A 24,234-nucleotide genomic window follows, 5' to 3' on the forward strand; every position below is an offset into this window, starting at 1 on the left:
AGAAGGGTTTCTATTTAGTGGTTAGACCATAAACATGTTGTTCATTCGAGGAGCACTAATATTTAAGGACTAGAAGTAACCTAGGGGTAAAATAGTAATTTACCCACCTAGTGTTATGTACACTTGCGAAGGACTAACTTACTGGTATGTCTATATCCATGGACACAGAAATATATCTACAGTGAGAAGAGTTCACCTGTGAGTCTATAGTGGAGTGTACCCACAGTTAACGAATATTGATTAATGTGGTTAATGAGTTTAGCAAATTAATCTCATATCGTTGTAGCTTCTGATCTGTGGGTCCATTAGGTCCCCTTCCTAGCTCGTAAAAGGTAATGAGATTTAATTGTATTGGTTGTTATTTGAAATGTTCAAATTTACTTTGGAAATTAATATAATGTATGGTGATACATTATAATACTTTGATTAAACTTTATTATATAAATTTAATTTTGGATATGATTCAAAATTAATTTATAAGAGAATAAAATATTTGAATGAGTTCAAATATTAATTTAATGTGAATTAGATTCATATTAAAACTATAGGTTAAAATTTAATGTATATATGATACATATTAAAACTATAGGTTATGAGAGAAATTTATATTTGAATATAGTTCCAATTTGGATTAAATTAAATATATGATGTTTAATTTAGCAATTAATTAATTGAAGAATTAATTAATAGTTTTGTTTAATTTGATTTGATTTAATTAAATTAAGACTATAGGTTATGTGAGAGATATTCATTTAAATATGATTTAAATGAAATATTAATTAAATATAATTTAATTAATTAATTAATATTATTTTAATAATAATAAGTTGTTATTAAATTAATAGGGAACGTGGGTGGTTTTTCCATGTCCCCAAATTTTCTCTCTAATTTTCCACTTCTTCCGTCTGAAGAAGAGGGAGACATCTGCATAACAGGGCAGAACAGTTTTGTGATTTTGGTATACACCCAATTCTCTCTGAAAGAAAAATACTCTCAAACAAAAATTTTCTCTCCAATTTTGGTTCTCATAAACCAAATCTCAACCGAGAGAATAGGAAGGTTTTCGAGTAGTAGTGCTCCAACTTGAAGTTTTGTAGATCTAGAGTCATCAACGTGGTTATGTATTTCTATTCTCTATATTTCTCTATAATGTAATTATTTAGCATGCTTAGCCATAAATAAATTAGATTTTGCCAATGTACTGGTATTTTTAGGTTCCTAATTAAATTGAGTTACGGTCTCTGTTATTTATTCTGTTGTGCAAAGGACTCTCATCCCTTCAAAGGACCCACCAATAAGAGTACCCTTTGGGGAAGTACCTAAGAGAGCTCAGGGGAACCAAGGAGAAAGACCTCTAAGAGATTGGATGCGAAACTGTATGAATTATCAACAAGAAAAGCCATAAAGGAAACATTGGGACCATCCATACATTAGTTACAATGATAGTGTAACTGCCTTATTGAGTATTAACTCAACAATTCTAGAATTAGAAAATTATGAGCTCAAAGATCAGTTACGAATCACTCTTCTATATAAAGTGATGCATATCATTGGTTGCCATATGTCCAAATACCCTACATTCTTCTATTGTCTAGTTACTCAGAAACACAAGACTATCTTGAGTGTCGAAGTGTGTATGGCTAGATATTACACCAGTGTTTAATCTTTCTTTCATCTTGTAGGCACTCAAATTATCCTCCTCTATAAAATAAGTTTTATGGTTGATCCATTTTTTTGGCACCAACACAAATAATTCCCTACATGCTAAGGTGGATGAAGTTCTTTGTTCTAATGGAACTTAGAATTGGCCTTCTGCATTTAGGGATTTGTACGACTTTTCTATGCAAGTACACTTGATTAATGTTAAGTTTGAGCAGAAAGATAGTGTAACCTGACTTCCTCGTTTTTCTAGTGTGTTCTCAATCTCTAGTGCTTAGAAGTTTTTATGTCTTAGACATCTTGTGGCGCCTTGGGCTAGTCTCCTTGGGTTTGGGCAAAATATTCCTAAGTATGCTTTCATTTCTTGTCTAGCTATTTGAATTTGGTTGCAGACTTACGATCATGTTAGAAGGTGGTGTTAAGATAGTCCTAGCGATTGTGTTCTATGTAACGATGGAGTGAGGTTTAGTATCATTTATTCTCTGAGTGTTTGTTTAATAAAGCTATCTAAGAGGACATATTTTTTTGGAGTTGGGGGTTCCTATATTGTATCATATGGAGATGCAAAGTCTATTTTCAAGCATAGCAAAATATTGAAACTATTTATAAAATATTGCAAAATTCATCCAATTATCTATGGTCTATTTATTTATTTATTTATTTATTAAATATTTTATAAATAGTTTCAATATATTTAAAAAAAATTGTTGAAATAGAACATTTGATAAAATATTTATACTTCATATAAAAATTAAATATAATAAATTATGTGATTCGAAGATTTTGTTCTTTGAATCTAAATAGATCGTTAACTTTTTCTATTTTTTAAAAAATCTTCAAATAAAATATAAACATTGAAATAATATTTGAAATTTTTGAAAGAGGGTTAAAATTTGATGAGGAGAGATTGGTAATTTAGCAATACGAGAAAGATGACGGCATGTTAGTCTCTTCTCTCGCACCTCTCCTCTGTTCAATTCAACTTGCCTTCTCTGCAAAGGCGAGGATTCATTTTCAGCTGCCATTACAGTGCTAGAGAGAGAAAAATTAAAGCAAAAGAGATAAAGAAACGAACAAACTAGAAGTAGTGAAAAAGAAGAAGAAAAAAAACACCCAGTACTTCCTTTATTCTCAACCCTTCTTCTCTTCCTCTGTTCCCAATTCCTCCTCTGCTCAAACAACTTCAACCATTTGACTCGATTCGGTTTCTTTCTTCTCTTACTCATGGTTGTTTTTCCAACCAAATTGTTTCTTTCCTCATATTAGCCTCTGAATAACATGTCTTGGAAAAGTAAGGCCGATCATCATTCTTCAAGAAGTGTTATATCCCAGAAATGGACTCTGTTTCTTTGCTTGGTATGCTTTTGCTCTGGAATGCTCTTCACCAACAGGTTTGAAACTCCGATTATTACTTCCTTTTTCTGTTTCTGGGTAATTTTTTTGGTGTTTGTTTTCGCCTCTGTGTAATGGGTTTATTCTTTATTCTTGATTTCGTGCGTAGTTTTCAATTTTGGGATTCTTGTTGATCGTCTTGTGCCTTTCTGGAGCTGAAACTGTGCTGATATTTACATTGTTTGCACTCTGAAGTTTGTTATCTCCCCGATTTAAGAAAAGGACACGATGTTTTCGAATATTTATCTTCTTTTCACGACGTACCTTGCTTTACCCAGATGATCCAAAAGGACGCGTGTATTGTGATTTTGTTTTCTTCTTCTTCATTTGGTCTCTCTCTCTCTCTCTCTTAATAATGAATTTGTGTTTGGTGGGTCTCCTGTTTTCTTCTTTTTCTCTTTTTGTGATTCAATGACCTAGGAATTAGTAGTATCAGTTATTGCATACTCAACTTATAGTTACTGCACGTTTAACTATTTTGTCTTTCTGTCTCTTCCCGTGTATAAACACATTGCTAGACTGTGGTTGATATTGCTGCCGGATTTATAGTATTTCTAATTTTGCGGTGAATTCTGTTTTATACTCACTTTTCAATTTGCAGTTTGGAATGAAAAGATGAAATAGAATTGGTAGCTAAGTGCGTTGGAGCAAATTAATTCTCTCAATAAAGTGATTTTGAAGTTTGAAGTATAATTGAAAGAGAGTGTCGTTTTATAAAATGTCCTTTGAAGCTCAAGTTCTTTTCTGTTATATCCTTCTGAAATTTCCTGTGTTTATGTATCCTATGTTCAATGTTCATAAAGTACCATACCAAGAACCCTTTTTATTTTTTTTATTTTTATTTTTTTTCCTTTTCTTTTAAGGAAGATGGCTCCTGACTGATGATGAAACTATGGAATTTTTTGCAGGATGTGGACCATTCCTGAACATAAAGGCATGGCACGAACAACGTCCATAGAAGCTGAAGAATTGAAATTAGTTTCAGGGGGTTGTGACCTAAAAACTGTATGCATCTCCAAATTTCTCTTGCTTCTTCAATGCTAATGTAATTACTCTTTCTCTGCATCCACATATTAAATTCTTGTTCTTCTTTTTCTTCTCCTCTTCGTATCTCTCCCAATTCCTGCAGTTACAACAGAATCAAGTCAATTTTTCATCTAAAGACATTTTTGGCAAGGTTTTTAAGACACATAACGCTATACAGTAAGTACTTGTCCTCTATTGGGGGGTGGGAGAGAGTCTTAGATGGGGCTAATGCATAGCTATAAGTAACTCACAAGGTGTTTGAATGCAGCACATTAGATAAGACAATTTCTAATTTAGGGATGGAATTAGCTGCTGCCAAGTCAGTACAAGAATCAGTTCAAAGAAGTTCACCTTTATCAGAAGATTTAAAGCAGACAGATACATCTGGAAGAAGAAAGTATTTAATGGTTATAGGAATCAATACTGCCTTTAGCAGCAGGAAAAGAAGAGATTCTGTTCGGGCTACCTGGATGCCTCAAGGTTTGTAATTCCTTCCATTTTACTTTTCATAATTGTTCATTGGTTTTCACTGATCTCGTAATACTTGTATCACCTTTTCTAACTATGTTAATCTGTTTTCTCATTTTAGTTTATCTCATACTATACTTGTTATTTCCATCTGACTGTTGCTTCTGTTTTTTTGTATTTTGTTTAAAAAAAAGGTGAAAAAAGAAAGAAGTTGGAGGAAGAGAAGGGCATCATAATTCGCTTTGTGATTGGCCATAGGTCGCTTTCCTATCCTCTTCATATTCCCTTAAATGTCATGTTCAAATTAGGTGGCATTGAATAATCCTCAAGTATGTTTGTTGTTTGAAGTACTTTGCCTTCTTCTCAAGATAATTACTAGATCCAAGTGCCTTTATTTTGGGAATAATGGAACTTCTGATTGGCATTTGCTGTAGTAGTTGTTTAAGAACTATAAGGTAGAGAATATTTTCTTACTTCAACTGTATAGTTGCTTTTAATGGAAGCCGAGACTTTGACTGACCTGATTTTATTATCTGATATGCATAATGTAATTAATATTAGAGTCCATCATTGAATTGACTGAATTTTGAGTTACAGATCCTTTCAATCAAATAGGTAGAAGTTTGATCTAAATAAGATTCACCTTTGAGTGGCTGATACTCATTTTCCTTCAAATGGTTCTTTATTTACTGAGCAATTTTCCTTTCTTATATAGTGCCACATCAGGAGGTATTCTTGACAGAGCAATTGAAGCAGAAGATAAAAAGCATGGAGATCTCCTTAGGCTGGTAAATATTTTGTACCTATTTTCCGTTGTTTCTCGAACCCCACATGTTTAAAATAATTGTAGAAGCCACTGTTTTCAATCCTTTACTTGCCCAGTCGATTGATTATGCTTATACCCATGTTTACCTTATTTGGGAGCAGGATCATGTTGAAGGTTACCTGGAATTATCAGCAAAAACGAAGACATACTTTGTTACAGCTGTTTCTCTATGGGATGCGGACTTTTACGTGAAAGTCGATGACGATGTTCATGTAAACATTGGTATGCTGATGCTGAGGGCAGTGTAGAATAAAAACTGAATGAAAATTGAGTTTCCTTTATGCATTTCTATCCTTTGCCACAGGAACACTTGGTGAGACATTAGCCAGACATCGATCCAAGCCACGAGTTTACATTGGATGCATGAAATCTGGCCCCGTCCTTTCGCAAAGGTGAGATACTCTCTCCTTCTGCTTCCCACTTTGCAGTCAATATTGAGTTAAAACTAAATCAACCGTTATTCAGGGGAGTGAGATACCACGAGCCAGAACATTGGAAATTTGGAGAAGCTGGAAATAAGTACTTCCGTCATGCAACAGGACAACTATACGCCATCTCAAATGATTTGGCTACTTACATTTCAATAAACCAGTAAGCTTCAAAAACTTTGACTTAATGGATTTGGAAGATGGCCTTTCATTGTCCAACCATATATTTCAACAAACCTTGTCCATTATATCTTATCTCAGGCATATTTTACACAAGTACGCTAATGAGGATGTCTCCTTGGGTTCCTGGATTATTGGACTTGACGTCGAACATATCGATGATCGGCGACTCTGCTGTGGTACTCCACCTGGTAAAGTTTTCCCACATTCTTTTTCTCTTACTACTGTTCGAGTGTGATACTTAATTTTCAATGCAAGAAAAAAGAAGGTTTTGTCCATGGAAGGCTAATTTCAGTTAGGTCTAATTTGGTAACCTACTAACCATTTCGAAGAAGAATATTGGTTCAGAAGTCAAATCCATTGTTAGTTGGCCCCACTTGAAAGATACTGCATACCAGAATCATAATCAGAATTGAAAACAATTAGAGACCCTTACTATTTGTCTTTTATTGATGGTAGGAAATTCCTATCTAGTTGGTGCGGCAGATTTTGCCCAAAATAAAGTTTACATTACCGTGCTAATCATAATCTTGTACTGTAAATATGACATCCTAGGGAAAAACAAATCTCCTTTGGGATCACATTACTATGTCTTTGAAACTGGAAGTGGGAGAAAAACCAAATCAAATCGCTGATAAAGTTTGGTACATAGTTGGCCTGTCACTAAAACTCTGCAATGTAGTAGCAAACTCTAACTGCCTTCTGTTAATGTGAGGGTATCATGAGTTGAGTTGCAAATACTTTTCGGGTGCAGATTGCGAGTGGAAGGCTCAGGCAGGGAACATTTGCATTGCTTCATTCGATTGGAGTTGCAGTGGGATATGCAAGTCTGCTGAAAGGATTAAAGAAGTCCATCGACGGTGTGGAGAAGGCGAGAATGTACTATGGAGTGCCACTTTCTGAGTTACTGCTTGAGACTTCTTCCATACTTGGGAACAATGATGATGAGTTTATTCACTGTTATCTTTGATAGAAGCTTTCTAATCTTGTAACGATACAGAGATTTAACAAATAGAGAGAGAGTTTGCTGCATGATCCGCCTCCAATTTTGCTAAGGGTCGAGTGAATCAGCAACTTCAAAAGAAAAAAAGCACACAAATTCTTTGTGGCTATGAGGGCAATGTGTAAGTTAATAGTTCCCTACTGCCATGAAAGACGTGAAGATAAATACATATTCCATGGCGTTTCTTGATCCCTACCTCTTTTTTATTGTGAGAAAGAATACACGTTGACAGAATTCTTGACATTTCAGCACCATTTGTTTCATTTCTTACATAGTGTCCGTATGAAAGACAAAGAGCTCATTCTAAAATCTTCGAAAACAACCAAACTGACAATACCTTAAACTAGTGAAGCATTAGTGTATTCAAAATTTTGCATGTTTTAACTAGTTTTGAAAGCAGTTAATAGTAACTTAAAGTAGTCAAACATGAGTTTGAAAGCAGTAAATAGTCAACAAGACCTTTAAACAGAAAATATTCCAGTAGATTTTTTGAAGAAAACCTTTGTAAAAGATCAACTTTGCCATAAAAAGAAAATTCTCTCCAAAGCAGTAAATAGTGGGTTATGTTCTGGTCTGCTTTAAACAATGGCATAGAACCTAATTTTGCAACAAAAACTGAAAGATGAAAAAAACAAAAAAAAAAAAGAAACAGAAAGATAAACATGAGATAACACAAGACAGCATGTTAGAATCAGAACCATGAATAGAAATTGTTGGAGAATATTTGTCTTTCAGCATATTAACAACTTTACAACTTTTCAACCTGAATGATAGATTGTAGAGACTTTTGGAACTTCTATAACATTAACAAAATAATGCCAATAAGAGCATGATACATAAACTTATCATATACTGTAAAAATCAGTAATTATCAACATGAGTACAACAAATTAAAACACATATTGATCTCGACCTAAATATTATAGATTTGAATCTCTCTACCCCACATCTGTTATTAAACTTCCACGAAGTCATTTTCCTCGTCACTTTCAATAATAATAAAAACAACTCAAATATTCTCTTTTGAATAAGACTTTTTGATGATGAATAATAATACAACACGTGATATTGGCACGGCTCAATAAAAAAAGAAGAACCCAAGTTAAACAGAGCACTACTTTCTTATTGAACCGGACCAACATCTCGTTCCAAAAACAAAAGCCCCGTAACCAAATGAAAAACAGACCAAAATATCAACAGGCAGAGGCTTACATATAATAAGTTAGAAACTGTGTCCAAGTGTTAAACGAAAACCAACAACAACGAAAACTTAGTAAAATGAGAAAAGAAAAAAACTCAATAGATGGAAATCCACCTGGAAAAGTTTAGTCTGTTGCAAAGCAAAGAAGAAAGTGTGCAGTAAGATTGAAGAAAAAGAGAGAGAAGTTTAAAGTTATAGAGAGAAAGAGAGGAAATGTTAGTTTAAGAAGGCAAAAGAGAAAGAAAAAATAATAAAAATAAATAATAATAAAGTTGGGAGAAGAAATAGGTGGGTGCATTAATGAAGTAGCATTAAAGTTTCAAACAACCCAAGAAGGAAGGAGGTTGGAATTATTAATTAAAAAAAAAAAAAAAAGGAAGAAGAAGAAGAAGAAAAAGAAAAAGCCACAGAGATAAATGTGGGTTTAATTAGGGTATTGAATATTGAGGGCATTGCATTTATAAATGATGGGCAGAGAGGGTAAGGGGATGTTTGGTTCTGTTCAATCAACCATTAATAAATCTCATTTAAACAAACACACAATTCCTTTTCTTTTTTGGTACCCACAACTTTGACGAAGAATCGCTATGTTTCCTAGGTGAATTTAATTCAATTAAACACACCTTTCTTTCTTGTTTCTATTGTGTTCTATTATGAGTGTTTTCTAATTAAATGTTTTCTATTCCCTTTTCTCTCTTTCTTCTCCCTTGTATCTGTCTCATACTTTATAGAGTTGTTGATAGTCCGTAATCGAAATGAGTTTGTAACGTAATACAATGAAAAAAAATATATTTGGATTGAATATTTTTAATACAAAATTCAATCTATTTTAATAGTTTTCAATCATTTAGCCGTTTCACAATCTTATTTTCGTCCTATCCTTAATTACTCATTGATTGATAGTCCCTTTTACTAGCATTAGAATAAAAAATTATGTTATATTGTGTACTTGTTTTGAAAATTCATTCTTTCAATGAAGGTATTTATGGGTATGGATAATTATGTAAATTAAGGAGTTGGAATATTTTGATTTAGATGGGTGTGGTTTTAAGCGTTAGGATGCTATTATTATTTTCATTTTTAGGTAACGTGTGGGTTAAGGGATGATTGTAGCTGCGGCCATTAATGGAGTTTTATTATTATTGGAAGGTTGTTGCCAAATTTAATGGTGCTAAGTGCAAAGTGGATCTAAAATTGACTCCAAACCCCAAAATGTCGCCTTTATTTCTAACTTTTTCTCATTCTTTTTAACAAACCTCCCTAATTTTAATTCAACTTTAATACTCATTGCCTTTTTTGTTCCTCTTTCTTTGTTCTTCGGAATGGGCTAATGAATAGGTGGTGTTCTAGTATTTATGTGATTTTTAAAATTTTCTTTTAGTTAATGCTATCTAGGGAGTTAATGCTTTTTGGGGGAAAGATGTTCATTCATTGGTATATATACTATACAGCTTTCACTTTATTTGTTCAATGAGACAATTGCTACTAAATAAAGTCGATTTGGAGTGTAGTCTGACCACATGCTGCTATTTATGATATATTTAGAGATAGTATACTCTCTTTGTGTTCATGAAGCCAACTTACAATCTCCCCATCGGTTGTAGGTTTGAAATAGTTTTGAAAATTAATATAAAATATATACCTATGAATTCTTCAATGTTGTCAATTAGCCTCTAAACTTATGAATTTGTTGTATTTTTTCTCTCTAAGGGTTTGTTGTAAATAAATACTTGAATGCACAAAAACTTTCATGAACTATATATGCCTAATAACCCTAAATTATTATTACTTTTCTGAGGGGAAAAACTCCACCATTACCATCAAACCTCAACTTCTTTACAATTTTTTTTTTTTTTTTTTTTTTGTCTAAATCATATGATGGTAATTCAATATCAATCTATAAATAAAAAAAAAATTAATTGGTTTCTATTTTAGTTTTCAATCTTTTGGTTAAATAAATGATAGAATTTTTGGTGAAACTGCAATCATTCTTAAAGCTTATAGTATATTTTGCAATATCTGCCGGTTAGGATTGCAAAATTTAGTAAGTTTAAATAAATGATCAAATTGAGAGTGTGATGGAAATAACTTATGAATTTAAGGTCTTATTTGTTTCACAGGTTTTTTTAATAAATTTCATACAAATATTTAATATCTTTCTTTGTTTCACATCATTTCACCTTTTACTGAACAACAAGATCCATTTTGTCATTTTTTATGATTCTTTATTTATTATTATTATTTTAATTAAATATTAAATATAAATATATTATTTAGATTCTTTTCTAAAATATAACAAAGCAGCAAAATATTTACACTACATAGAATATTCTAAAAACGAAAAAAGTCCACCGACCCACTATGAAAAATATAAAAAAATGTTCCGTCAACAACGTGCGTAATATATTTGGTACACAATTGTTTAGATAAAGGTGTAAGAATAATCCAATAACCCGAATAACCCAGACTACCCAACCCATATTATGAGGGTTGGGTTGGGTCTCGGGTTGGAGGGTTGAAAAATTCGGTTCAACCCAACCCAACCTAAATTAATATAATAATATATAAACTTAAAACCCTAAAAACATGCATATTGAATGGTGAACGCCGCTTCTTCACTTCGCCTTCGTCTTCCTTCGTCTTTCGATTTCATCCTCATCGAGTCGCCCACATCGATCACATCCTCAACCACACGCCCCTAAAATGTTGTTCCTTCTTTTCAGCCTTTAAGTTCGCCTCCAAGGTCGTCTTCTCAGTTCATCTTCAAGTTCGCCTCTTTGAAATCTCTTCTCAGTTATCTTCAAGTCCTAAAAGGTTAGTACTCGAAATCTTTGAAATAAAGATTGTTACTGAAATTCTTGAGTGAAATATAGCTGGATTTTGATTCTTTGAATGGCATATTAGAGGCTGACATTATTCTTCGGCATCTTTTGTGTTTCAATTTGTAATGGTTTTGGCACAAGAATTGTAAAAATTGGTTTGAAGCTTCGATTTTTTTAATCTCAATTCCATGCTTTGATATTCCACCAACCAAGATTGAAAAACTATTGTTGATAGCCGATTGCAAGGGGGGTTTGTGAGTTGTACTTATTGATTCTTTTTAGTTTTTTACCAAACAGTTTTGTAGCTTGATGGCTTAGAGAGGGTGGACTATAATTTTGTTTATTCCTGGTCACGAAGCCTATTGGATTCAAAAGAAAGCAATAAAATAAAATAAAGTAAAAAAGACAACTCGACAACCCAACCCAACCCAACTCATATTTCACGGGTTGGGTTGGAAACTAAATTTGAGTTATTCGGGTTGCCAACCCAACCAACCCGAAAATATGGATTGGGTTGAGAATGTCTCCCAACCCAACCCGATTACACCCCTACGTTTAGATTTGTTCGTTTAGATTTGGATAACCAAAACCAACGATTTATTTTTCCAATTCTATGGTTTAATTTGGTTACACAACCGTTTAATTAATTGGGTTACACAATCATTTAGATTTGGATTTGATCGTTTAGATTTGGCTATCCCAAATCTAAACGATTTTTTTTCAAAATTTGGTACACGATCATTTAGATTTAGTTAAACGATTTTTTTTTAAAGATTTTTTATACACGATCTTTTAGATTTGGTTAGCTTAATCTAAACAACATAAAAAAAAGTAGGAAAAAAAGAAAGACGATACATGTAGCTAGCGAAAAACAGAGAAAAGGAAGAAAGATGATAGGAAAAAAAAATCAGACTTTGTTATCCAAATCTAAATGAAGTAAAAAGAGAGAGGAAAAGAATAAATACGATGTACGCAGCAAAAAAAAAAGAGAAAAAGAAGACAATAAAAGAAATCAAATTTGGTATCCAAATCTAAACCACCTAAAAAAGAGGAAAAGAAGAAAGATGGAAAAAAATCGAAAGAAAGAATAAAAAATTCGCAAAAAGAAAGATAGAAAAACAAACTTGGAATATTAAAAAAATGACTACCTTTATAGTTTTGTTACCAAGCCGTAAATACTCAAAGTTTGTTATATTTATAAAAATCTCCTTTTAATAAATTTCAACTAATGTATTTAATATTTGTCGCGACGCGGAGCAGCCGACATCCCCCATCATTTAATCTTTAATATTTAAAAGATTTGGAGTTGCCACCAATCATATTAAGGTGTGATTGGTCACCACAAAAAAAAAATGATCTACGTAAATTCAGATTTAAGGTTCGGGAGTCAAGTTGTGTGTAGGGAAGGTATTAGCACTCTACAACACCCATAAAAATGATTACCAAAATTTATCTTTTAAACTAAATTAACGAGGTTCACAAAACAAAGTTTTTTGTTTGATATTTTTTAAATGTCCCATGGTTATCAATTCATAACTAAAAAAACTAAGTCTGAATTGATGATTATATGAGTGTCATGAGAGCCATTAGAAAAATAGAATTTAATTTTTATTTAAAAATATTTTTTTTATTTACCTCAAGAATATTAAAATATCAAACTTTGATATTTTGATCTCCATCATAGTCATTTAATGGAAAATTTCATGTATCTAAAGAATTAATGAATTCCAAGGAAAACACTACTCAGTCCCATTCTAAAATATAAAATTGTTAGATATACTTTGTTTAAAAATAATTGTATTAACTTTTAAAAATTGAGAAATTTCATGTATTTATGGAATTTTAACCATAAATAAACATTACTCTTTCTCATAAATAATACGGTATAAAATAGTTGGCAAATATGACAAATAATACAACCAACAATATATGTAGCCAAATAATAAAAGTTGGAGATAATATCTACATATTCAAAAATAAAATATTAGAAATAATATACTATATTAGAAATATATAATGTTTGAGAAATAATATTTGGAAAGTAAATAATATACAGTTAAGTACTCTGCCATTCAACCAATCTAATCGATCAATATCAAACATACTTAATAAACAGTAAAACAACCAAATTAAACCCTACATTTAATAAACTTTAATCAAATTGCTTACTTTAAATCAAATTTAAAGCATAGGGAATTTGATGTAGCACATGTGATAGTATCCCTAACAAAATTAAACGCAGTGACAAATTTGATGTAACACTATTCTATTGATATTCAATTGGTTTAAGCTAAAGAGCCATAATTTTAAAAGAAATTGAACACAGTACAACCTATGCAACATTTGATACAATAATATCCAATTGGTTTAACCCAACCAAATTAGAATAGAAAACAAATGAGAAATAGACTCAATTGGTCTAAACAAATTAAACACAGTAGGCAAAATTTGATGCAAGTTTAACCCAACAAAATTAGAATACAAAACAACGATATAGACTCAATTGGTATAAACCTAACAAAATTAAAATACCCTAACCCTAAACCTAAAAAAAAAAATTAAACACAGTACAGTAATAAAATTTGACGAAGGAATAAAATCAAAACGAATTAAAACAAATTAAATCTAAAGAATGGAAGAACAATAAAAAAAACTTACCTTTTAACTTATCTCTTTTTTAGTAATCAAGAAATCTCCCTTTCTCTCTTCGTTGTAACTTTTTTTTAAGATTGGCAAATCATGAAGATCGTGTTTGTGATAGTGGGAAAGTGGAAGAAACGTGGAGAGGGAGGATCGTGTAGAGGAAGAATCGTGGAGAGGGAGGGGGAAAATCGTAGGACTGGAAGTGGTTGAGATAAAATAGGAAAAGATATGAAATTTAATTACTGTTATCTTTTTTTTAAAAATAAATTCAAATTCAAATCAAATTAATTTAATAAAAATAAATAAATAAAATAAAGTAAAGTAAATTTAAAAATAAATGGCCAAAATATGGTATCTACAATATTAAGATTTTATGTTATCTAATCTATTTAATAGAAATTATTATTTTTAATTGACAATATTCCTATTAATTTGTATTATTTTAAGTAATTAATTCAATTAGGTTTTATTGAACTGTACACTAATTATTTACTTAATATAATACAACCAATAAATTTTAAGAATAAAGAATATTCATGGTGTTTGGTGTTTAAGGTGTGAAGTTATATGATCTTTAAAATACTTTTTAAAAAAGTTACACCTTAAATAGTTTAAATTTGTGAAAATTATTCTAAATAGTTTGGAGTTAACTGATGATTAGTTAAGTAAAAAAAAAGTGACATGACAAGATGAAGATGAAGTGACAAATTTGAAAGGAGACTTGAAGAAATTTCCTTAATTTTATACTATTATCTCTCAACAATGCTGATTGTACTTTTTTTTTGTTCTTTGGGTAAAAAGATCATAAACAGAAAGCAAACTCTATGATTTTCAAATTGAAGTGTATTTGGCACTTTTGGATTTTTGTAATTGTTGAGGAGTAGTGTTCTTGAAAGACAATAATTAAAAGGTATATATACTTTTTATTTCTGGCCTTGTAATAATTACAAAATATCCACACACACAAAACTTTATTTTCTTCATTCTTTCTTTGTGCTAGTTTCAACTGAAACTTGTCAGCCTATTCAAATTGAGTATTTATTTCGAAATTTGTACTTTATAATTTTAACAAAATTGAATTTTACAAAATATTTTTCTAAGTCCTCAAATTTATAAAATTTATTTGATTTCGTAACCAGTTGTTTTAATTTTACTCTCAAACTAAGCTATATACAATACATCAGAGATGAGTATTTCATACTCATACCGAAGTAAACAAAAATGACTTTTTCTTTTTAATGTTTTACGAACATTTATAATAAATATCGGAGAAATCTATGAATATTTAATATTGATGTCAAACACTTTTCATATTTAAGGGTATATGAACTATCAACTTATTTTCATTGTTGATATAGCATTAGACCGTATGACTGATATATTAGATATATATATAACTATTATTTGGAATATATGACAATAGATATACCAAATATATAGTATTCTCTTGAAACACTTTTAATAAGTTTAAAGAAATAGATAAACACTCATATTCTGCTTACGTCTAATTGAGCAAAGTAAATACAAATGCACAGTGGTCGTGGACATAGATATGAGATACGGATACAACGATACAACAATTTTTTAAAAATTAAGATACTGAATTTTGAAGATACGTTCTTTTTATTCTTTAAAAAATTTAGGATTTAAAGTAAATTTAACATAAGTATACAAATGTAATTCACTAAATCCATGAAAATTCGTAAAATGTCAAATTAATAACAATGGTATAAAAAAACAATACATACATGAAAGTACAATAGAAAAAACAACATCAAAATTATGAAAGTACAATAATAAATAAAATGCAATAGAAAAGAGCCACAAATTGACGTGAGAAGAGAAAGAAGATTAGAAAAAAGTATGAAGATGAATAAAGAACTTTTTCGTTAAATTGTTGAAAAAATTCATAAGGTTATATCTTAGAAAACTTGGTGGAGACTCAAATGAAGACCATGTTCTGGTGATTTTAAGATTCGATTTTTTATTTATTTAGTTCTGAGTTGAGAAATATTAGATGAGTTGCTTATCTTTTTTTCTTCTCTAGAAAAAAGTAACATAAACATAGATACGTCGAATCATTTTTCAGATATGTATTAGATACTTCGACATAATTAAAACAGATATGGCAAATTGTATATCAAATACGTATTTGAGAAATACCAGTATCTAATAAGTATATGACAAGGATTCTTTGTCTTATATAAAGATTTGTGTCGTGGCTGTAGTTATCACGATAGTAGTTTCCCCATATGGATGCAATGTCCATCCGAAGACTATTGTATCTCTTTACACCATATCTTTATCTATTGTCTTTCGATCCTCTTTTTTTCTTTACTTTACTATACTCATTTTCTTAATTATTTTATTTAGATATATATTCTTGTCATATATCCAAATGAAACCTAGAGTGTTGTATGACTCGATTTCTCTAACATTATACTCTACTATAGAGAATGCTTGGAGAATTGTAATGAGATGAATTTCAACCATAATGTAATCCGTGATTAGCATTTGAATTGAGCATTTTAGATTCAATTTATAACAACTTTCGATCCAATTCTCTTTTCTACCGTTTTTACGTTATACAATCTTATTATAATTCATTTCTTAATTTATAGTGTGTTTGGTTAGAATTAAGAAGTGTTTAATTTTGTAAAAAAAACTATTTTTTAAAAAAAAGTTGTAATGTTTGGCAAATTAAAATAATGCATTTTTTAAATAAATCATTTTAGAGAAATGATTAAAAACTACATTTTTACAAAATGAAGTTGAGATTGATTGACCTGAAATTATAAAAGGTGATCAGCTTTTCATGAAAACTGCAGATATCTTTACAAAAAGAAAAAATAGAGAAATGTTTGTAACGCTACAAGAGCCTAAGATTCAAGTTGCATGGTTGAAACAAAAGAAAGTTTGACGACCTTAGATATATATAAAATGTTTGCTTGTAGACAATTACTATTTTGGAGTGTTATTTTTGTTATGAATATTTTATATCGTTAAAAATTGTTAGGATCTTTGGTTTCTAATTTTGTTTTTAAATTCCTTTATGTTTTTCAGATGTCATCTGATTATTACTATACTAATAGCAATGATAACAAGATATTATACTATTAGGATCTTTGGCTTCTAATTTTGTTTTTTTAATTCCTTTATGTTTTTCAAATGTCATCTGATAATTACAATATTGATAGCAATGATCATTTTGACAAAAGTGATGTTGAATATGAACTCGATTAATTAGTAAAATTAGGATGTGGTGCTGTAGTTCATCATTTTGTGATGCATGTTTGCAAAGAGCCTTGTAGGACATCTTCTCACACTGGTTACAAATTTGTAATGGAGATCTTGAATGGTCACGAAGATAGATGTCACCAACAATTTAGAATGGAAACACAAATATCTTAGAAATTGTTAGTAGTACTTGAACAACAATATAACTTTAGTAAAGCCAAACATATGTCTTTGAAGGAGGCTCTTGGAATGTTTCTTATTACACTAGGTCACAGTTTCTCAAATAGAATGGTTCAATAAAGATTTCAGCACTCAAGTGAGACTGTATCAAGGTGGTTTAATATAGTGTTAGATGTTATTTGTCATACGGCTGTAGATGTAATTAAGCTTACAGATCCACAATTCAAAACTACTTCTGATAAGATAAAACAAGACACTCGATATTGGCCGTATTTCAAAGATTGTATTGAAGCAATTGATGGTACTCATATACAGGTTGTAGCACCTAAAGGAAGGCATATACCGTACATTGGTCGAAAAAGTATTACCACCCAAAATATTATGGCAGTCTGTAATTTTAACATGTGTTTTACATTTGTTTGGGCTGGATGGGAGGGAGCTGCTCATGATGCTTGAATTTTTGTGGAGGCATTAAGAAGACCACATTTAGGTTTCCACATCCACCCAAAGGTTAGCATGTAAGAATAAAAATACATTAATGTTTATTATATTTTAAAAATATTTATTTTTTATTATTAAATGTTTACTTTATTATTTGAGGAAAATATTATCTTGTAGATTCTGGTTATCATCTTGCTGATTTCGACGTGGAAGCCAACCAAGAGGCATGAATGAATGAGGTATTTATTGTGTATCTTTCTTGACAACTCTTAGATTATTAGTAATTTGATTAAATTCTAACTCTCCAAATGTTTCGCCTCTAATTAAGGTGAAATAGGGGGGTTGGATCCAACTATTCAATCGGCTATCTTTAGCTGGACTTTGGGCCCGATGGATAGACTTATCCAGAAGGGCCCAAGTAAGAGAGAAAAACGACTACGGAAATGGTGATTGAAATTGGGGCTCCTAAATATTCATTGCGAATCATTTGTTTTCTCTTCCTCCATCAATTTCGTTTACTACAGAAAGAGCTCCTCTCGTTCTCTTTTAATTTTGGTACCCAATCATTCGATTCCGTTGCTTCCCGATTCCCAAACCCCTTTTGATCATTCTCTATTCTTCTGATTTTTATTTTGGGTGCAGGCACCTTTTCTTTCGATGGCAAAAAGCTCGTTTAAGTTGGAGCATCCCCTGGGTTAGTTTTTTTCTTGTTCGTACGCAAATCGAGGGCCATATTCTGTGGTTTCTATCAATTTTTTGATGGATTTTCTTAGTTTTATACGTCCGGTTTGATTACATCGCTTGATTGCTTGCTTGTTGTCGAAATGATTCAGCTCACGCTTTGTTACTTTTTTATTATGGCGTCACCCAATGGTTGAATTATGATGTGAGTATTAAGACTTCAATTTTGATTGTGATTTTATATCACTTGCTAAACCTAAAAATTGAAGCTCATAATTAGGATATGATTAATGTTTTACATATGGGTTTGATTGATGAGATTCAATCCAAATTCTTATGTTGTATGATGAACGACATGAGATTAAAACAACCAATAAACTAATATGCGGGGTTTTTTCTGTTGGTTAGAATGTTTATTATAATCAACTATATCAAGTGGCAATTACCATGGCCTGATATTCATACGCACGAACAAACACTAGAGAAGTTATGAAATTAACTTGAATTTTGAATTGACATTCTGAACAATACAGAAAGGAGACAGGTTGAATCTGCTAGGATCCGAGAGAAGTATCCTGACAGAATTCCGGTATGATCTTTGCAATTTAGGGATGCGTGCAATTGTTTGAATATTCTTGTAGTTAAAATACAATTGTTTGATTTCTGTTGGTTATCTGGTTTAGGTGATTGTGGAAAGGGCTGAAAAGAGTGATGTGCCAGAAATTGATAAGAAAAAGTAAGTTCCTTTCTGTTTTCTTACTAGTTGAAACACATTTCAATCTGATGCTTAGGGAAAGCTGAAATGCTATACTATATAGTACCTTAGCTTCATGGCGGCCAAATTTTATTACCTTGTTCTTTTGGATTGGAGTCCATTTTGTGGTTAGTGGTAGACTCCTGCATTGTGTTTTTTCTTCTTCTTAGATTTCTGCTTTGTTTTAGGCTTGTCCTAAAGAAAAGGTCTTTTGAATGCCGTGTGCCTTCTCTTATTGAGAAGATCATTTGAAGTTATTGATATTATTGTTTGTACTTGATTCATACTTGGTGAAATGGTTCAAATCCCACTACTTTCTTGGTTTAACAAGTTTCTAGCTATTTGAATCCCTGTATCATGTTCAAAAGAACTTTGTTTGTTTTTCTTTCCGTCAATGTTGGATGTCTATGATTGTAGCATGTTGAGTAGCACACAAGTTGAAGAATCACGTATTAAACTACATAGGGGATGGAATGGATATGAAATGCAATATTGTAAAACAATGTTATGTTTTGGGGGATATGGATCGATAAAGCTCTTTTTTACTTCTGACAGAAAAGAGGATGAGCAAATTGTATGATAGGAATGGTATTAGGGTATTATAAGGGCATATTAATAATTAGCTAGGGAAGTTTGCCATGAAATTTGGTTACAAATAGAGTGGGAGAGCAAGGAAGTAATTAGGCATTTGATTCGGTTAGTTCAGGAGTTGAGTAATCTCAAGAAAGGGAGGGTTCAAGTTCTTCAAATTATTTGGTTTATCTTGTTTACCTTTATATTGCAATATATTGTAATATACCGTGGTCTTGTACTCTGATAGATACCGAACTAATCGAAAGTAATTTCTGTATCTTATTGATGAATTCACTCAATTTGGTCTAGGGCACTCTTGTCTTCTTCCTCTCAAGAAGAACAAGCCAACTAATTTCCCAAATTTCACATGAAACCCTTTTTCTGCCCAAACTTCTCTATTTATTATACTAACTCACACCGACTTACTAAAAATAACAGACTTACTTTAGAATGTCTTTTATTACATTTCTGCCACTCCGACTAAATCTTCTTTTTCCTTCTACTATACTGAAATACTATTGGAGGTCTATCATACTCTTTCCAATCAAAGTGCAACAATGCCTCTTGAAGGTCTAAAAACTATGTTTCTGAGCCTTGAAATGGTTAACATTAAGAACAGCGAGGAACTTGCCAAAAACAAAGATTCCAAGCCTATTTGGAATGATTTTCTTATCCTCACTAAAAAAACAATGTTTTCAAACATTTAAAAAGTCATTTCAAATAGACTCTTAATGTTCTTCACCTTAAAAGTTTTGGATTTCCACCTCTGATGGGTGAGAAGTCAAAGCAATCTTCTTCACATGGCTATTTATCTAAATGAAAGGTATATTAATTGCAGATATTTAGTTCCTGCTGATTTAACTGTTGGTCAGTTTGTGTACGTGGTCCGAAAGAGGATCAAGCTCAGCCCTGAGAAGGCCATCTTCATTTTTGTGAAGAATATCCTGCCCCCTACCGGTAAGATGAGAAATGTAAAATCTACTTTGAATGTTCCTATCATATCTTGCACATAATCTTGCACATTATCATTTTTCTTATTCTAAACGATTGTTTTATTTTGTTCTGTAGCTGCAATGATGTCCGCAATATATGAGGAAAACAAGGACGAAGATGGTTTCCTTTATATGACCTACAGTGGGGAGAACACATTCGGGGCGTGCTGAAACAAAATAAGACAGTAAGACGTAAACGTCTACAGAAAATGGGAAGGGGAAAGGATCATATCTGCTCTTGTATATTCTCCTCACCCGCATCACTTGGCTCTCTGTTTTATCTTTCCAAACGCAATCTGTCTGTATAGTGTTTTTATTTTATTCAACTAAAACCAGTCCTATTTGCGTTATTCAAAAGTCGTGCTGTAAATAACGGGAACTTATAGCAATTTATGATATGATATCTCATTTGTCGTTTGAAGTTTATGGAAAAGAGTTTGACAAAATGCAGGAAACTAAAAAAGACTACAAAAGTTTTCAGACTACAAAGCTATATTTAAAGACCAATAAAAAGAAAATAAAATGGAGAGGCCTAAACATATTTGGAGTCATTTGGAGACCTTTTTCTGGTACTGATTCTTGACCCATTTGATGCCTACCGAAGTTCCAGATTTCACTTTTTGAGCACCCACAGTTGCAACAGCCTTTGCCTTCACAAATCCAGCTGAAGCTGCAGCCTTTACCTCTGCCATCTTCTTGCTACTATTCCCATTGCTGCTCCCTTTCTTTGTGACCGCATTGTTGTTGTCGTCGTCTTCCACTCCGTAATTTCCTGAACCCCACTGATCAGCCCAGCTTGGTGCTTTGCTTCCCATTTTCAACTATCAAATTCCAAAAAATCCATCAAAAACAGCGATCGGTGAACATTATAAAAACTTTATGAGGTGGCGTTCGCTAAAAGCATGGATGAATTGATTTATAATTCTTGGAGAACTTATAGAATGATGAGATCTTTATGTCAAATCAATAGAATCTTGTCATATCATGTTTTTGTAGATTATCCCACTGAAATAGAAATCAAATGAGCGACAATATGGAGAAAGTGGGATATACAGAATAAACAAAAAAAAAAAAAAAAAAAGGGAAAGGGAACAAGGCCCAACCTACCTATCAAATCCTCCCTACAGAACAAACAATCTTCAATAAGAAGAGACAGAAGTCAATTATGAAATTGATGTATCTTAGAATATGGATTTGTTAATCATATAGATTTTGCCCTAAAACCAAAACTATGTATGACACCTGTAAAATTTGAAAAAGCACTCATAAATCAACAACACTTGTTTTTGGAGAGTCGAAACAAAACAAAGAGAGAATCGTCGAAGAAGATCGTCAAAGGATTGACAAAAAACCTAGCAGAAAAACCCTAAAATTCAATTTGGAGGTTGAAAAACCAGACTCAAAATGAAAGAATAAACTAAAAAACACCAAATCAGGTATTGAAGGATGGAATCGGATACAAATAGAGGTTGAGTAGAGAAATGAAAGACGAAGGGAAGAATGAAACGAAAGAGAAGCGATTGGATTGGAATAGATCCGCAGAGGGAGTGAAAAATAGAATACCTTGAAATTGAAGTTGAAGAAGAGGTTGGTGAGAGAGAGGATTGAGGAAGAAGATGAAGAAGATGAAGAAGATGAAGAAGAAGGGTTGAAAAGGAAAGAAGGAGGTGAAGAAGTGTGGGGTCTTCGATCTTAGTTTGGTTTCCAAATTCCAAGCTGTATCTATTCCTTTACACCCACTTCTCTTCCTTTCCTCCCAAATACTCTTTTTTAATATTTTCCATTTTTTTTAATTTTTATTTTTTCAAATACTAATCTTTTTAATCCTTCACAATTTGAAGAATATGAGATTTTTTTTTTAAGAAAAAAATTAACCTTTTCAGCCAAAGAATTCTAAAGATTTGGTTTTAGATTGTATTTTTTAAACTAAAATATTATCTTTTGAAAATAAAATTCAGGATATGATATGGTAATTTGATAACTAAAGATTGAAAGAAAACAGTATTTCTTGGTTAGATTTGTATTTGGTAGCATATTTTGGAATTGGATTATAACTTGTGCTTGATATTATATTTAAAAATAATAAAATTAGCTTTAGTTATTTACTAAATATTTATTGGTTTTGTTTTAGTTATCTACTAAATATTTAGGATAATCGTCAAAAATGATAATTTAACAAAATATTTACAAAATATAGTAAAATTTTGGATTCTATTAGTGATATTTATAGACAATAATAAAAGTTTTACCAAGGTCTATCATTGATAAAATTCAAAAGTTTGCTATATTTTTAAATATTTTAGTTTATTTTAGTATGTTTGAAAATGTCCCAAATATTTATTAATTGACAGTAACTATTTTGATGTAGCTCGTCTATTCCTTGAAGTGATCCTTTGCTCTCAAGTTTGAGCATTTGATTATCGTTTGGGGTGGTGAGTAAGATGCACTACAAGAAAATGGGGTATCTCAAAGCATTTTATAGGGTCAGGATAAGAAATGTCAGGAAGCAGCACATACATCGACGTTGTGAGGTGTGTCTTGGCAGATTCTATCTTTCCAGACGTCACATTCATGATTTTGGGAAATGGCTAGCCAATCCCCAACGTTGTGCACGTACATGTCGAAAAAAAATAATTAAATAATAATTTTCTTTTCTCGACGTCATGCAAACACACGTCGGGACTGGTGCGGCTATTCTCGATGTGAACATTAAACACTTCGGAGAAAAGAAGACAATTAAATATAATTTTCTTTTCTTCGACGCCATGCATAGATACGTCAGGAATAGGAGGGTTCTCACGACGTTTTTATTATGCGTCAAGAGTTTCCCTATAAAACCATCTTCTAGATCTGTAAATCACAGAACTGAAAGATGAGAGAAAATAGAAAGACAAAGAGATCGAGAAGAAAAGGTCAAGATTCGCTACCACTCACCGTGCTAGTAGTTTTGTGTTGTTGGAAGTGTTATCACCTCAAAGCAGATCAAGCAACAATGAATAATAATAACGAATCACATATCTATATATATTTCATTTTTTTATACATCCAGTTTGAGATACTCTCATTTTCTAAAATTAATTTTGGTTATTATATCCACAAGTACTATGTCATCATTCCCTAGTGGTTTCCAAGAGACAGGTGATCTGTTTTTGGAGTTTAATGATGTGTTCAATAATGTGGAATTGTTCTCGGTGGGCGACACTTCAGGTTAGTCCTGTTACTTTGATGACAATTGCATAAACATGGAATTCTGTTTTTCTTATAGTGTTATGTTTTCTTAGCTGAGCCTCAACCCACTTGCACTCCTAGGAGACGTCAGCACTCCCAGAACTTGGAGTTGGAGAGATACATACAGAAGAATGGGAAGATCCCAATCTCCATCGCCCCAAGAGCGAAGAAGCCAATCTCGCTACATGTTGTTCGGTTCAACAACATCATTGTTGTATTAACGTGGATACATTTCCAGTCCGCTGCCTTAAGTGGGTTGATGTTCCTTCGGAGTACATCAAGGTTGTCAAGGGTGATCTACAGTTAATTTTGTAAATTACTTTACATATATGTTAAACCTACATATACATAAATCTAATATGTATTTTCTTTCCTTTGTAGCAATGGTTCGTGCTTGATTTCATATATCAAACACTTAATCAATTTGTTGAGCATCAAATGCTCAGCACTTTCAAAGAGTTCGGGGAGATTGCCATAAACATTTTAAGAAGGTCAGCAAC

At 31.8% G+C, this 24,234-nt stretch overlaps 2 protein-coding genes, 1 long non-coding RNA gene and 1 other non-coding gene across 7 annotated transcripts; 2 read left to right on the forward strand and 2 right to left on the reverse strand.

Moving 5' to 3' along the window:
- The first annotated feature begins 2,575 nt into the window (after positions 1 to 2,575).
- On the forward strand, positions 2,576 to 7,230 carry LOC103495962 (probable beta-1,3-galactosyltransferase 2). Of its 3 annotated transcripts, XM_051091656.1 has the most exons (12): positions 2,907 to 3,050; positions 3,161 to 3,381; positions 3,960 to 4,056; positions 4,181 to 4,254; positions 4,346 to 4,557; positions 4,740 to 4,803; positions 5,261 to 5,333; positions 5,473 to 5,593; positions 5,676 to 5,763; positions 5,837 to 5,962; positions 6,061 to 6,170; positions 6,734 to 7,230. In XM_051091656.1, the coding sequence occupies exons 3-12, from the start codon at positions 3,961 to 3,963 to the stop codon at positions 6,880 to 6,882; spliced, it is 1,113 nt and encodes a 370-aa protein (XP_050947613.1). In that variant the 5' UTR covers positions 2,907 to 3,050; positions 3,161 to 3,381; position 3,960; the 3' UTR covers positions 6,883 to 7,230. The 3 variants fall into 3 exon arrangements, with proteins under 3 accessions (XP_050947612.1, XP_050947613.1, XP_050947614.1); XM_051091655.1 differs by lacking the exon at positions 3,161 to 3,381 and having other exon boundaries at positions 2,576 to 3,050; XM_051091657.1 differs by lacking the exons at positions 2,907 to 3,050; positions 3,161 to 3,381 and adding an exon at positions 3,477 to 3,616.
- Positions 7,231 to 8,034: 804 nt separating this feature from the next.
- On the reverse strand, positions 8,035 to 8,132 carry MIR171D (microRNA MIR171d). The gene has a single exon (NR_120739.1). It is a non-coding gene; the product is annotated as a microRNA MIR171d (primary transcript).
- Positions 8,133 to 17,946: 9,814 nt separating this feature from the next.
- On the forward strand, positions 17,947 to 20,927 carry LOC103495965 (autophagy-related protein 8C-like). 2 transcript variants are annotated; one of them, XM_008457664.3, is made up of 6 exons: positions 17,947 to 18,061; positions 18,149 to 18,200; positions 18,721 to 18,776; positions 18,871 to 18,923; positions 20,353 to 20,471; positions 20,583 to 20,927. In XM_008457664.3, the coding sequence occupies exons 2-6, from the start codon at positions 18,164 to 18,166 to the stop codon at positions 20,675 to 20,677; spliced, it is 360 nt and encodes a 119-aa protein (XP_008455886.1). In that variant the 5' UTR covers positions 17,947 to 18,061; positions 18,149 to 18,163; the 3' UTR covers positions 20,678 to 20,927. The 2 variants fall into 2 exon arrangements, with proteins under 2 accessions (XP_008455886.1, XP_050935090.1); XM_051079133.1 differs by having other exon boundaries at positions 17,989 to 18,200.
- Positions 20,887 to 22,337, reverse strand: LOC103495963 (uncharacterized). Its single transcript, XR_001763484.2, has 2 exons — positions 22,070 to 22,337; positions 20,887 to 21,327 (listed from the first exon to the last, which is right to left on the reverse strand). It is a non-coding gene; the product is annotated as an uncharacterized LOC103495963 (long non-coding RNA).
- Positions 22,338 to 24,234: the final 1,897 nt, after the last annotated feature.

The sequence above is a fragment of the Cucumis melo genome, chromosome 11, assembly GCF_025177605.1.
Source record: "Cucumis melo cultivar AY chromosome 11, USDA_Cmelo_AY_1.0, whole genome shotgun sequence".
NCBI classification, from domain to species: domain Eukaryota; kingdom Viridiplantae; phylum Streptophyta; class Magnoliopsida; order Cucurbitales; family Cucurbitaceae; genus Cucumis; species Cucumis melo.

Bases quoted from the DNA above. Each gene is read 5' to 3' on its own strand.
- LOC103495962 (XM_051091655.1), top strand. From the start codon at position 2,938: ATGTCTTGGAAAAGTAAGGCCGATCATCATTCTTCAAGAAGTGTTATA. The intron at 4,057-4,180 runs GTATGCATCTCC...CAATTCCTGCAG, and splicing joins GGGGTTGTGACCTAAAAACT to TTACAACAGAATCAAGTCAA. The intron at 4,804-5,260 runs GTCGCTTTCCTA...TTTCTTATATAG, and splicing joins CGCTTTGTGATTGGCCATAG to TGCCACATCAGGAGGTATTC.
- LOC103495965 (XM_008457664.3), top strand. From the start codon at position 18,164: ATGGCAAAAAGCTCGTTTAAGTTGGAGCATCCCCTGG. The intron at 18,777-18,870 runs GTATGATCTTTG...TATCTGGTTTAG, and splicing joins AGTATCCTGACAGAATTCCG to GTGATTGTGGAAAGGGCTGA. The intron at 20,472-20,582 runs GTAAGATGAGAA...TTTGTTCTGTAG, and splicing joins GAATATCCTGCCCCCTACCG to CTGCAATGATGTCCGCAATA.